The sequence below is a fragment of the Sipha flava genome, unplaced genomic scaffold, assembly GCF_003268045.1.
Source record: "Sipha flava isolate LNK unplaced genomic scaffold, YSA_version1 522_pilon_pilon, whole genome shotgun sequence".
Classification (NCBI taxonomy): Eukaryota; Metazoa; Arthropoda; class Insecta; order Hemiptera; family Aphididae; genus Sipha; species Sipha flava.
In genome coordinates, this window is record NW_020273480.1 from 34,670 (window position 1) to 49,306 (window position 14,637).

The 14,637-nt window shown below is 37.8% G+C and overlaps 1 protein-coding gene across 1 annotated transcript in view; it reads left to right on the plus strand.

Moving 5' to 3' along the window:
• LOC112690833 (forkhead box protein O) overlaps nucleotides 1–14,637 on the plus strand; it is a gene marked incomplete at its 5' end in the record, with an annotated part of 45,726 nt that continues 31,089 nt past the window's right edge. The window contains 1 exon segment of the mRNA XM_025564928.1: nucleotides 1–954. Coding sequence (XP_025420713.1) covers nucleotides 490–954 — 465 coding nt within the window.

Sequence of the window (14,637 nt, forward strand, 5' to 3'; positions counted from 1 at the left end):
GCGCGTCACGTTCTCACCGCCGACGGTTCAGTTGCGGCGCAATTAGTGTGCACTCGTGACGTGCTCTCTTCGTATCCGTCGCGCTCACCGTTCCGCGATAATATCAATGGGTGTATGTATTTCTATTGCACGCGTATACGTCGCGATGTGTGCACGTTTATCGTTGTTCTAATTCGTCGTCGTTTTATACGAATCTACGTGCGTTTACCACCCACTGCCCGTACGTATTTTTCAGTGTTGTTTCGTTAAAAGGATTTTATTTTTTTCTCTTATCGTTTTACGTTCGTTTCGATTTTCGGAAATTATTAATTCGAGATTTATTTCATCGGCCCACGCGCTCTACATTCCTACCGCCGTGCAACGAGCGTATTATTAATGTAACAGAAAAAGTGCGAAAACCCTCGTCGCCGCTGTCCCAGCTCGTGGTTCGAAACAAAACAATTTACAGATCAATTCGTCGCGTCGGCTTGTTCGCTTACCGCCGTCGCCATGCAGGATTACGGTTTGGAGCCGCTGCAGAGGGCCAGGTCGAACACGTGGCCGCTGCCCAGGCCGGACGCCGAGGACGGCGGGCCGCAGTTGCCCGACGGCAACAGCCCGCCGCAACTGTTGGACAACGCGGTCGGCGGACCGTCGTCGTCGTCGTCGTCGTCGGGCGGCGGTGGGCTGCTGCCGCCCCAGCTACAGCAACACCAGCACCAGCAGCAGCGGCAACAGCACCAGCAGCAGCCGCATCAGCAACAGGTCGGCGGTGCCATGGTTGCGGGGCCCGCGAAGAAGACGTCAAGCCGGCGAAACGCGTGGGGCAACCAGTCGTACGCGGACCTCATCACGCAGGCCATCAGCTCGGTGCCGGAACAGCGGCTCACGCTGTCGCAGATCTACGAGTGGATGGTGCAGAACGTGCCGTACTTCAAGGACAAGGGGGACAGCAACAGTTCCGCCGGATGGAAGGTAAGACGTACCGCGTTTTTCCCGCGCTATTTTTCCGCTCTCCGTGCGCGCGCCCGCGCACCGCCCTTTTTACGTTTTATTATTATTATTATTCGCGCGGAAACGTGCTCGGTCGTCCGCTACCGCGCGACGTACGTGTCGGCCTCGCCGCATGCCACTCCTCGCCATTACCCTACCGCGCGTGCGTGATTATACATTTCTGAATAATTCGTTCGAAACGTCTCGGTTTTTCCATACGGATTACGTATTTATTATTTCGTTTTCTTTCTCTCACCTCACTCGCGCAAGCACACACGCACGCACACTCACGTTATTTTATCCGATAATCTTGATAACCGTATGCTAATACTACCGCGGTCACTACCGCGCCTAAGCATGGAATAAATATCGGTTTTGATGGAAAAGAAATAGTCAACACACCGTCATACCTTGGAGTGACCCTAGATAGGACATTGACTTACAAGAACCGTTTAACAAAGGATGCAGCAAATATCAAAACACGAAATAATATTACTATAAAACTTACCAACATTTACTAAAGATCTAACCCTAACACGTTAGGAATATCGGCAATAGCTTTTACTTACTCAGTTGTCGAATATTGAGCCCCAGTCTGGATTAACTCTGCACACGTAAACGAAATCGGTACACAACTAAACGCATTAACGAGAACAATAACAGGGACTATAAAATGTACACCTGTGCAATGGCTTCCAGTGTTGTTAAGCAACATAAAACCCCTCCATATACGTAGAATGTACTCACTTTTACGGGAACGGGACAAATGCATCCTGATCAGTGTCCTGCCGATTCATAAAGTCATTAACCACGAAGATTAAAATCACGCAAAACCCCCAGAGAATTGCTCAATACTTACATTCGGACAGCTTCAACCCAAATTCCAAATGGATCGACGAATGGAACGATGAATACTCGGACACATTGAACCTTATCGAAAATCCAACGGCTTGAGTTCTACCTACAATACAGAGAATGTGCCACACTAAATAGAATCAGAACAAGACATGGGAAAACTGGACAAATGTTATGCAACCGGGGGTCAGACCTACACCAGAATGTGATTGCGGACGTTCGATAGACAAACAACCTCCACATCAGTGGCGTAGCCAAGGGAGGGGGGCTAAGGGGGCTATAGCCCCCCCCCATGGGCCGTGTTTACATGTATAATGTATCTTGACTATTTAATAGAATCAATGGATGCTCGTTTTAATCAAAGGCTTATTGATGTTATGCCATTTGAAGAACTTATTCCGGCCAATTTAAATATGTATGACGATAAAAATATTATAGAAGCTGCTAAAATATATGTCCAAGATCTCCATGATGATACCTCATCTACAATCAGAGCTGACCTGTTCATATGGAGGCAACAATGGAGTCAAAATACTATTACAAAACCGAATTCTGCTCTTGATTCACTCTCTCATCGCACCAATCTTCGACCTAACATTAAAATACTTTTACAATTATTCGCCACGTTACCAGTTACCTCTTTCACTCCGGGAAGAACGTTTTCAGCACTTAATCGCTTAAAAATTTTTTTAGAAGCACCATGTCAGAAAACAGACTGAATGGGTTAGCTATGGCTAATATAAATAAAAAAGAGCAATTCGATGAAAGTGTAATATTAACTGAATTTGCCAGAAATTCGGCTAAGAGGATGCAGCTGTCAGAGTGGAGCAAGTGACTGAACACTGAAACCAAAATTATTATTATTATTATAAATTATATACTAATAAATATTTTTAAAACTATACTAAAATGCTTGAATTACATTTAGAAACTTGGTGGTAGATGGTGGGAGGGGGGGTTCTCATATCCTCTCTTACCTTACTTATCCAAAAAAGTGGTTAGTCCCCCCCCATTTAAAAATCCTGGCTACGCCACTGCTCCACATGGCTACCAGAAGCCATGTTATTGATATTTGTTGCTTCACTATATTAAAACATCACTTGTTACTGAGCCATTTTTTATGTTTTACATATATTCACTTATTTGTGGTGTTTCGTATTTACCTATCAGTCGTTGATGATGAAATGTGTTGCCATACGATAAATAAACAACTACCGGGCCGCGTATCGCGTACTTGTTATAAATTCCGTGGACGATCGATTTTGGGTCAGTGTCCTGTTAAACGTACGTGGTACGTGGCGGACCAAAGATCTTCGTTCGTGGACGAAGGGGGCGCTTCAGTAAAGATGGAAGGCATATGGCACACATTAAATTATCTGTGTTGCGGATCGCGTCTTCGCGTTGATCGACAGTATAACCGTGGTCAACGCGCCGGGGAGTACATAATATGTACAATAACGTGATCGGTGACCTCAATACAACCGCGGTAGAGGTCGACCGACGACGAACCGCGCTTTTTGGCGCGTAATCGATGCTAATTTATGTGATCGGACGTCGAGGTGCGATGCAAAGCCGTAACGTGGGCACGTGACCGCGCGGACGGTTACCGGAGATCCGAAAATGATCGTCGTCGTCGTCGTGACGGTTACACATGATCGGCGATCGATAACACCGATCACTGTGGTGACGACAGCAACAGTCGACGAAAACGCGTCCGGATGGGACGAGCTGTCCGGGACCGTTTTCGCGTTCTCCTCCGCCTACGCTAGCTGGGAGAGGGGGGACCGTATCGCTGGCGTGCAGAGATTGGCGCACCGACGTGATCGTCGCGGGCACAACTTTTGAACGCGCGCACGCGCATTATCGCGTACGATAAGAAGGCACCACGCGGGGGGAGAGGGGCACCGTCCTCCGCGCGCAATCATAGAGTGACGCGTAGCACACGAGCTTGGCTATAATTATAGACACGAACGCGCACGCGCAAGCCGACCGTCGCGAATTGGATAATGTGTCGGGTATACGTACCCGATAAGACGTGCGGATCGGTGCGAGTGCGACCGCGTTTCGCAGGTGAAAGGGTCATCTCCGGCGGGTTTTTTTAATTTTTTTTTCCTTTTCCCTATCCCCTACCTCCATTTCCCGTCGGTAATTTTGTTTTTTGTTTTTTTCTCACCCGATTTTTCCGTCCGTGTGTACTTACGCAGTTCGTGTGTGCATACACCAACGGTCTAATTCTACTGCTACTGCTATTAACTGCACGCGCGCACTAGTTGTTCGAAACATTTAAATAATAATACACCCGAACGATTCCTACGCGTATCTAATGTGATTACGTAATGTGTACATATCACATATCAACGTTACCGCCCGGATGGACTACGGTCCAAAGGGAGGTGATTACGCGCGATTAATACTCTTCAGACGCCACTTAATCGCAACGCAATGTAATAATAATAAATACGATTATTACTCGGTGAACATTACCTGACGTTGACGACAACAGATACGATCGAAACTAATGCCGGGAACGGTAAAGGGTAGAGGTGATGTGATATGCGGTTATTAATACCATTGTGGCGTTTGGACCGGTCGGTGAAGCCGCGTCACCGTTCTTACAGTCGAACTTGCTAGATGCGGCAAAAACTTTGAACCTGTAAAGTAATAGTGCTCATATTAATCCGATAGCTAGTGTTGGGAAAACTTTTTTTTTTTGTTAATATAAAATTACTTTTACGAGTCCAGTGTATGTTTTGTAAAAGTATAAAATATAACAAATGATGCACGTACATGGAGATGTGCGTTCGGGTTTATGACGCGATTAGAGCATTTTTAGAATATATTTTTATAATAATTATACGTTCCTTGGATCGACCGAAAAATGATTTTTATTTTCGTTCGTTGTCGTGCTGTGCAAGCGCCGAGAAGACGAGGGAAACCGCCCGACGAAATGTTGGCGACGCGGCGGCGGCGGTGTTCACACAATCCATCGCCATTACAATATTACTATTCTTATCTATCATCTACCTATTATTTTATTATTACTCTTTCTTTTTACCACTGCTAATCCACTGTTACGTGGCGACGACGATGAGCTATAGGCCAGCGGTTCTCAACCTTTTCGAGTTCGCGACCCTCTATAATGTCATCCAGTGGCGTACGTATGGGGGGTTCGGGTTTAAACCTCCCCCAGGGCCAAAAAAAAAAAAAAAGAAAATTGTTTTATTATTGATGACGTGTAATATATTCGTAGTTTAATTATTACGCTTTGAACTTAAAATATACAACCATACAAATATTATGATAATTAAATAATTATATTGATAGGTGTTTGAAAAGTTTTGTTAACTATGCTGTTTTTATATTCCAATAGCTATTAATTTACTGTAATGTCAAAGTAAACTGTAAATTGGTAAAAAAGTTGTATAAAATAATATTTATTTATAGCAGTTATTTATCTTATTTATGTGTGCAACGAAAAAAAAAAGATAATGATTATTTTTGTTAACCCCTCCCCCAGAGCAAGATTGTATGTACGCCACTAATGTCACCAATATGCCTAACGACCCTTTTGTAGTGTAAACATTGTGAACATTTTACAAACTGTTATTATTGTATTTATTTCAAGTGTATACATTTTACAAAAAAAAAGTATATTATTAGCTTTTATAAAAAAAAATAATAAAAATAATAGCCACGATTGGTGGCGTTAATTAATAGAAAAAAATAAAAATGATGTAACTTTTAATATTTTTTTAATTTAAAGATTCTTTCGCTGTTGTCGATTTGAAATAATTTTTTTTTTCACTTGACCCTAAAAAAATTGTTAGCGATAGGGGTCGGTTAGGTTAGATCACCCCCTTCGTTTGAGAATCGCTGCTCTAGGCGACTTTAAATCTGGAGCGACTAAAATTCGTTGTTCTTAAACCAAACGTATTCTCCGCTGCAGCTTCGCGGTGTGTTTATATGATGTTATTATAACATTTCGAGGTCGGAGATCGTTTTACGACCGTGCGCTTACAAACAATGAACCAATATGGGTTAGGTACCCCGTAAATAGTTGTTGAAAAAAAATCGGTACATTTCAGGAAGCGCTGCGATATACAAGTTATTACGGTACACATAATATGTAAATTATTGCGTTTGCATTTTAACAACACACGCGGTAATACAACGATAATTACGTTCGCACATCGTTTCACGAGGTCCTCGTACGCATACAACTCTATTAGAACGTTATAGTATAATTATTATCCCGTACGTGTATTACGTTAAATATTTATACGCGCGTTATAATCATTTTAGTGAGCGTTACTCGCGCACAATTCGTACGAAATAGTTCTAACCCATTAACGCGAATCACGGCAATTTATTCAAATGCGAATTGTACAATGTAGGTACGTCATACGATTTCGACGGAAATACGAGTTCGGTCAAGTCTGTGCGAATACAATTTTCCGAAATATTATACGCACTTGCTGCTGATATTGCTTGGCTCGTGCAGTGTTCATTTTTATTCATTCCGTTTAGTTTTTCGTCAATCATTATATTATTATGTTGTTACGTTCCGCAAAAGATGACGACGAAAAGAAACGGCACTACTCCGTCTCCCACGTCCTACGTGTTCGCGTATCGATTGTTCACGGTTTAAGCTTTCGAATATGATTTTATTTTCAATTCGTTTTTTAGAAAAGGAAAAAACAAATATTCGATTAACGTTTGATTGACGTTGTAAACTCGAAAACGGCCAACGCTACACGTGTTGTTCATACCGTTTACGTGCGTTGCAGAGTGTGCCACGATGTCTCGTTTTTATTATGTGTATATTATACGTCACATCAAGTAGGCTTCTATATATTTATTTGACAAGTGTTTTAATGGTACAGAAACAAAACTCTGTTCCGGACGTTTCTACTTTCAACCGTTGTAACATCTAGTCGTAGAGCAGCAATATTATATGAAAACAATTTCATAACTGTCAAAAAAAAAAAAAACTGCAAAAGTATAAAATAGTTTTAAATTATATCCCATTATGTACCGTTGAATTTTTAGTGATGATGACGGTATTCTGTTGTGCGTGCCTTCTTCGGTGCGACCTGAGTCAGACGTTCATTCCGTGCTAAACGTTATCAGCCGTTTGCTGCGTTTATGATACATTATATAATGTGTACCATTTCTCCCATCGTTGAAATCGACCATCGAAATTATATACAGATTGGTCTCGAAAACATACACTTTGATAAAACAGAGTGCAACACATGACCGATTCTTTGTACGGAGGTCAATACGTGTGTGTAATCCGTCGAGGAATCCGGTTTTAAAAGAACGTTAATCTTAGAAACACTCTGGGTCTATAAATAAATTGTATTATAGTAATATTCCTCTCCTCGTTACGGATTTACGTGTGTTTTTTTTCTATCAATAAGTGGTTACCTTGCCCGCGGTTACGGTTGAGCCAAAATTATAATAATAATCATATAATAAAAATAAAATAAAATAATAAATTAATGAACCTCCCCCTCTTTGATCCTGCTCAGGCGAGGAGAAAACCAACTGCGCAATAAATATTTTACATATTCCATTGATTTAATTTTTTATTTTATTATATGACACAAACAATTTATTATTTTTTTTATAAGTTGTATAATATTGAATATATTGAATTGTGTACTATATGTTATACGCGATGTATATAATATGTACTTCATGTTCTCTCATATACTCTCAATGTTGCTGAGTCGAAGTTATCGCACGTCTTGTTACGGAGATAGATAGATGAACTCGGTTTTGGGATACAATGTTGTCATGGAAATTAGTCACGAATTATACGTTGTCTAGGGAACCTAATGTCCATTTTTATTTTACTGCTAAAGACATATTTTATCGACATTAGAAACTCACAAGATTTTAATTTTAATTTTTCAGTAACATTTTTTCAAGTTGAATGTTTCTTATTTTTTTTTGGCAAAACAATATATTGTATCTCGCACTTTAATGAATTGTCACGTAGCGGTCCTTATCTGTCATTAAAAAATGTCTACCGTATTTTGCATAGTTTTATTTAACTCATAGGATCATATATTCTTTGCTGCTAATACTCTGTATTTCATTTTATGTTTGTCATTGATTTGTTGTAATACTGCCGACGAGTATAATATATTACAATAACCTAATAATACTTATGTATACCGTTATAGTTAGTTGCATAATACATTTTCATATTGTGTTGAAAATGTTGAAATTCAGACGCAACTAACACTAAAACTAATTTCATAAGACTTTCTATTAATCATAACATTATAAACTGTAATAATTTTTAAACCCAAATTACTATTGATATTCGATAGTAATATATACACGTATACTATAAACCTATACATATTTTAATCCATTATGTTTATTAGTAAATTCATTTTGATTGTGTGATATAAATTAAAAATTATGTTTTGAAATGATAAACTCAATCAAATAAAACTCTCTTCAAACATATTAATATAGTTTTTAATTGCGAGTCGGTATCCGTATACACAGAACTTGAAATTTGTTTAACCAGGAATTAAAACTTTAAACGTATATTATTTATATTACCGGGTACTGTTATTTAACCTAACCAATTAGCAATTATCAAAATTAATAGGTATTAATTTTATTCGTCTCTAAAATATTTTGAAATAATGATAATTATTTTCAAAGTACAATTAATATCTACTTAAATTATAAATAGGTATATATAATATGGTACTGCTGTAGCGTGTCGTTGTTAAACATTAATGTGCCATTTATAACTGCTGATGTTTAATAGCATTATCGTTGTAAAATGTTCTTGGATCGTTGTGCTATTTAAATTATACTTAATATTTATTATAGAAATCTTTTTCTAAAACAAAACTGTTTTTTTTTTTTGATTCATGACAATGTTTTAAAGTATATCAGTTCGGTTTATGAAATGTAGGTACGCGTTTCATTCATTTAAAAATTAATTGTTAAATTCCTAAACGGTTACGTAGTAAGAGTTGTGACAAAGGCCTCGCGTTATATGTATTCATCGTAATTTATGACGTCGGTGCACGCGCAATGTTATACTGGACCGCTGTTTGTTGTCGCTCAGTAGGTCGATTGAAAATGGCATGTGCGCGTTGGTGCTGTTCGCGGACTTTTAAAAAAAATAACGTTTATTCATAAATTAATTAGACTTGTAGAGTAGCAACAAATAAATGTTCTCTCTCTCCTCATATTTCTCTACCTATCCGTTTTTTTTTTTTTTAAACGTCTCAGTTACTCTGCCACGATGTTCTCTCGTCTCGACGACTTACCCGTGGGTCCATTATAGGTGCCAAATATGGCGCGTAGAAAACTAGACTTGCCCAAACGCATAAAATATTTCTAGCCATCCAAGACGAGAGATCTAAAGCTTTTTCCTGTAAAACGATCTACGGATCGGTGATCAACTTGTCAACTTGTGGAGCGTGTGTGTTTGTACGCTACGTGTGTATTTATGTCTGCTCAACTCTCTCGAATAAACCGAGCGAAATTTAACAAGTTTCTGCGATATGACGTCAGCGTTCACGCGCCACATTATGTTCTAGCCGCTAATGGCAATACACAATAATATAATATACGCACAGACTTGCACGCACCACGCGATCGAAAAACGTTTGATAATAAATCCATATACATACGGTGCGATTATAATATTAGTATTTCTGTGTCGGTCGTATATTTTTGACAACGTACAATGTACGCAGGAACGATAATCGGATCTAAAGTCGAACGTTATGTAAGATGTACGCGCATACACGAAGTGTAAGTATCGTTATACGCGTGTGCGTTATGTAATAGGTATATTAGCTCGACACGTGTGCAGGAGTGACAATCGTAACAGACGCCGCGTCCTTTTAATCGTGCAGTCGCAGAGTCCCGAAAACTTGTATTCGTGTCGTATTATAAAGCTACTACACTTGTACACTCACATCCACTACGACGTCCTTGCCCCGGGGGCGTACCGACGAGCGGGCGCGCGCGTCCTTGTTTGTGTGTGTTACGGGGACGTGAGCGGAGAAAAAACTCCACTGGTCCTGGCGCCATTCGCGTGGGAATCGATAAGGGATCGCCGTCTACGAGAGCGCCGTTATTGTGTACGCGATATGTAGACCGCGGCCTACGTCTCGACGGAGAACCCCGATAAATGTTCTCGGTAACCAGTGCTATTTCATGGAACCGTCACCCCTTCGTTCGTCGGACACCCTCCATCTCGTCCTTTTGACGTATAATTGGTATCCTAGCCGAACGAGAGCGTGTGGCGATGATGGAGTGTGACCGGCTCCGTTCGGTTTCCTAATACGTCTTCTCCTCTACTCTCGAGCCGAGTGTTGTCCCCCTGTTGTTTAAAATAGCGACTTCGAAAAATTATCAATTTGAGTGACGCAATCCGCTCTTCAGTATTAAACGCATCGAACAGCGTATAACATAGTGATGATAAGAATATCAATTAAGTAATGAAAAGATGTTGGTACTATTCGAGTCTCGTTATTTTTCCCATGATATAAATGCGATTTTTATGAGTTATTGCAGTTCATCCGAATTAAAGCGTCTCGGTCATTGCACAGCAGTATTATTTGGCCGCGTATGTATGGTAATACGAGTAGCGGTTACCGATATCTCGGTATAATAATGGTACTGTACTGGAAAAATAAACGACGGGATATCGACAGCTCTAATCGTTTAAATTATAGCCTCCATTATGTTTCAAATCGAAAACCGTAATAATAATATCATCGCGAAAACGCCACTACGTGTTAAAATAAGGACGACCGAATGACGTCTTCCATATTAATTTATCGTTTTTGGAATTTTTTTTATCTTCCGCAATAATTAGATGCCTACATATCTTATTATTGTAATATTCCTAATAATGGAAATAATTTTTTTTTATTCTATACATTTTATTATTTCATAATGATGTTAATATTTTTTTTTTTATCATTTTTATATACAAACTATATATTTTGCGCAATTTAATTTCAATTAACGTTCAGCATATAGCATATTACAATCATATCATAATTAGTAATTAAGTGTATGAAATCTAGTTTTTGTTCAAAGTATTGTAATATAATTCAATTTTATTATGCACTTCATTGTTATTACTATAATTTATGATGAAATGCATTGATAAGATTTTTTATAAAATGACTTAATATAATATTTGCTAACTTGGTTTGTTTTCCAGAATATTGAGGTTTATTTTTAGAAATTTTTAAACTTATAAACATCAACACAATAACAATGCAAAATATTTTATATAATAGCTGTGTACTTGTCAAGTGTCATTCGAGTTCGAATTTCATTGTAATCAATATAATTGTATAGTGTTAAGTTTATTGTAGGTTCCGCATTCGTATTTTTTTTATTTCATAGCTTATTTCTTGGTTATTACTGGACGATATCGATGTTAACCTTAATTGATCCATACGAGTGTTACCGATAGTATTTAGTTCGTTTATAGAGTCGTGTTTTTAATTTTAGGCCTATACGAGACTTCTACCTTTTATTACTACTATTACTACAATGATTACTTATATTTTATTATGATATACCAATACTACTGCGAAACATCACTAGAACTTCTAATAAATATTCGATCTAAAGTTTTGAACGGTTAAATCTAAAAAAGTAACGATATTATGACACAAATAAAAAAGCATACAGCCAATCAAAAAAAAAAATAAAATAAAAAGGCTATTACGTTCCGTTGACAAAAACATTCGGTTTGAGTATTATGCGATGGGCCAGCAACAGTACTTATCAATCAATACGACCGATATATTAATATTAAGGATACTGTAACTGTCGTGTTTATATTTTTATCAGACATCAGACACGGACTCGGTCGGATTCGTTTTATATATTAGAGCCATGTTCTCAAGGTCGTGGTGGACATCAATTGTGCAGTGGTTAAATTGTACGTGAATGTATCGCAACTCTCCTACACGCTGTTAGGACTTAAATGATAATAATACACGTGCGTATGATGCGCTCGCCGAACGGAATTGGTTTAGCCTTCGTCAAGTTTTTCGACTGTCGTCGGTGCACATTCGAACGGCATAAATAATCGGTAAGGATCGAGACGTTTTTGTGTGTTTCACGCGTGCACTCTATTTACGTAGAGATTTTCGGTAGTTCATTATAACATGGGAAACAAGACCGGTTAGTTTTGAAGCACAATAATTTGTTTTACACGTTCTCAACTTGTCGTTTTCGTCGTTCGTAAAACATATTGTATCGACAAATCTGTCGCGCAAATATTTGATTTCGAATACACGTTACGTTTGTTTGGACTAGAAAAATTGTTGTTATGCAGATTTATATCATCTCGTTACTACGTATACACACACACACACACACACGATATGCGTATTCGGCACGTCTACGTATTATTTTCAATAACTCCGGTATATACTTAAGGTATTCCCATCAGTCGTATGACGTCAGTACGAGCTCAGAGGTCGTACTACGCGTTCACCTTTGGCTCGCTTGGTGAAGATATCGAAATCGTCCGTTTACAGTAGTAGAACCCAACTACATTAGCGCGGTTGAGTATACTTCAAAGCGGATAAAATCACATTTGATTCTTTTGGTTTACTATTTTCAACACGTAATGCACATTATATATTTTTGAATCTTGTACGGATGGTACTTATGTATCATACATAACTTAACGTTTGAACGTGGCTCATATTTTTTAGGATGGTCGAGAAAAAACCTCACACCTAAATATTCGGTCCATCCAACGTATATTATATTATATATTTTAAAAACACCGTGTCGAGGAGAAACTCGCTGTTTATTTCATTCATACCTATCGCGATGGAATTCTTGCGCTCCGTTAGCAGTTATTAAAGAACATTGTTGCATACACATCGACTTATCTATCGTATTGCATTTTGCTCGATTTCGAGTAAACGGTTAAGATTAAAACAATTTACATAGCAAGATAAAGATTTTTGACATTTTTCGTCGTTGTTTTCTCACGTTTTATCCATATCGGTGCACGACAATTGATAACAATTGATGTCTGTGTCGAGTGTTACAAACATGCCGGGTGCTTATAGTTGCGCAACAATACTGGTTTTGTACGTGCAATACGACTCATTGATTTGATATTTACTTATCGTACAACAACGATGCATTTCAGATTTTCGTTTTTAAGTGATATCTCTATACGCGTTCATACGAAGTTATATTTTATTGAAAAATATGCACTCTTAAAACTTTGACCTCGTTTCATCGTATCGGTGAAAGAAAGACTATTCGAATTGAGTAAAAGAAGAAAAATAGTAGAACCATTATCGTGTTACGGTTACATTTTAAACGACTCCGAAAAGTTGTTCCGTTAAACGCATTTTATCATTCGTATCGTAACTATGCACATATTTATTTACAATAATACAGTGGTATTTAATTAAATTAAATCCGCATTCAACTTCCTTGACAAAATCGTGTATGTTTAATATCTTCCTATTGTTTCAATACAGTTGTCTGTGTGGTGGTGGTGGTGTAGTCACGTTCATGTACTACGAGAGCCTTATTCACATAATTACCATATTATTATAATTTGATTTACCACTGAGCGATTTTATTATCCGTTGTAATTTAGATAAGATAGTCCTATATGCAAGCTGATAATTTTTACATTCTATCCAACAGGCCTTTAAATAAATTATTACGCCTTTTTTTTTTTTTTAAGAGTAATATTTATATCGTATTAGTGTGACATATGAAAAATCATGTATATATTATATAAATATTTATGTGTACATGGATATAGTTGGTTGTGTACTGTCCATATACTTATTATATACAGGACATAACATGAATATTTTGAACATTACATTTGTTTTGAAATTCGTTAATTTTCTGTTAAACCCTGTATCACACAGGGGTGAGAATGGTTACGTAATACTTGTTGTTAATAATTATAAACGATTTATTTACGCCATGGACTCCAATACATTTAACTTCTCTCCTCGAAGTAATTATTTCCGTCAATATCGATACTTATATTACTGGTGTAGCGATCCGAAAAGACGAAAGATTTAATTAATAAGCGACTGTTTGTTTATCAATTATTGTTGTTTATATTTATCTTTAATTTGCACAATTTATAAACTTATATCTCTTATTACAATATGCACAAGTGAAATGGGTGTAAAGGAAAATCTAAAGTCGTTATTATAATGTAACACGGAATTATATGCGCGTTCGTGATGTAACAGATATGTTCTAAAGGTATATGGATATTACGCTTATATTTGACTTATCGGTTTGGTTCAAGATCACAGAATCTCCTAAAGCTTCTCCTCGTATCTCTAATTCTTCGTTTGGTTTTATCTCGTTCGTCGGGAGAAGATACCGTTCTCTAACCGTTCTGGTTGTGTATAAAAACATTTCGAATTATCCTTAATTAATTATAATTTAATTCTCCCTTCACCTTATATGATAAATAATACCATTGTACCTTTCAGAATTAAAGGACACATATATTTACGTGTGGAAAATAAATATTCAATATTTTCGGAATTTCGCGAGTATCGACTTCCATCCGGGCCCGTGAACTTATATCTATATTCGATGTCGCGGCGGTTGAATAGTATAGTTTATCTTAACGATTTTAGCAGCAGCAGCAGTAGTGGTACTTAAAGTAATATACATATTTATGTATAAAAATATTACACACTAGTACATTTAACTGAATATTTCTTTGTTCATTTAATACCTGTTTTAAATACGCGTTTTAAAATCAAAATCGGTTAT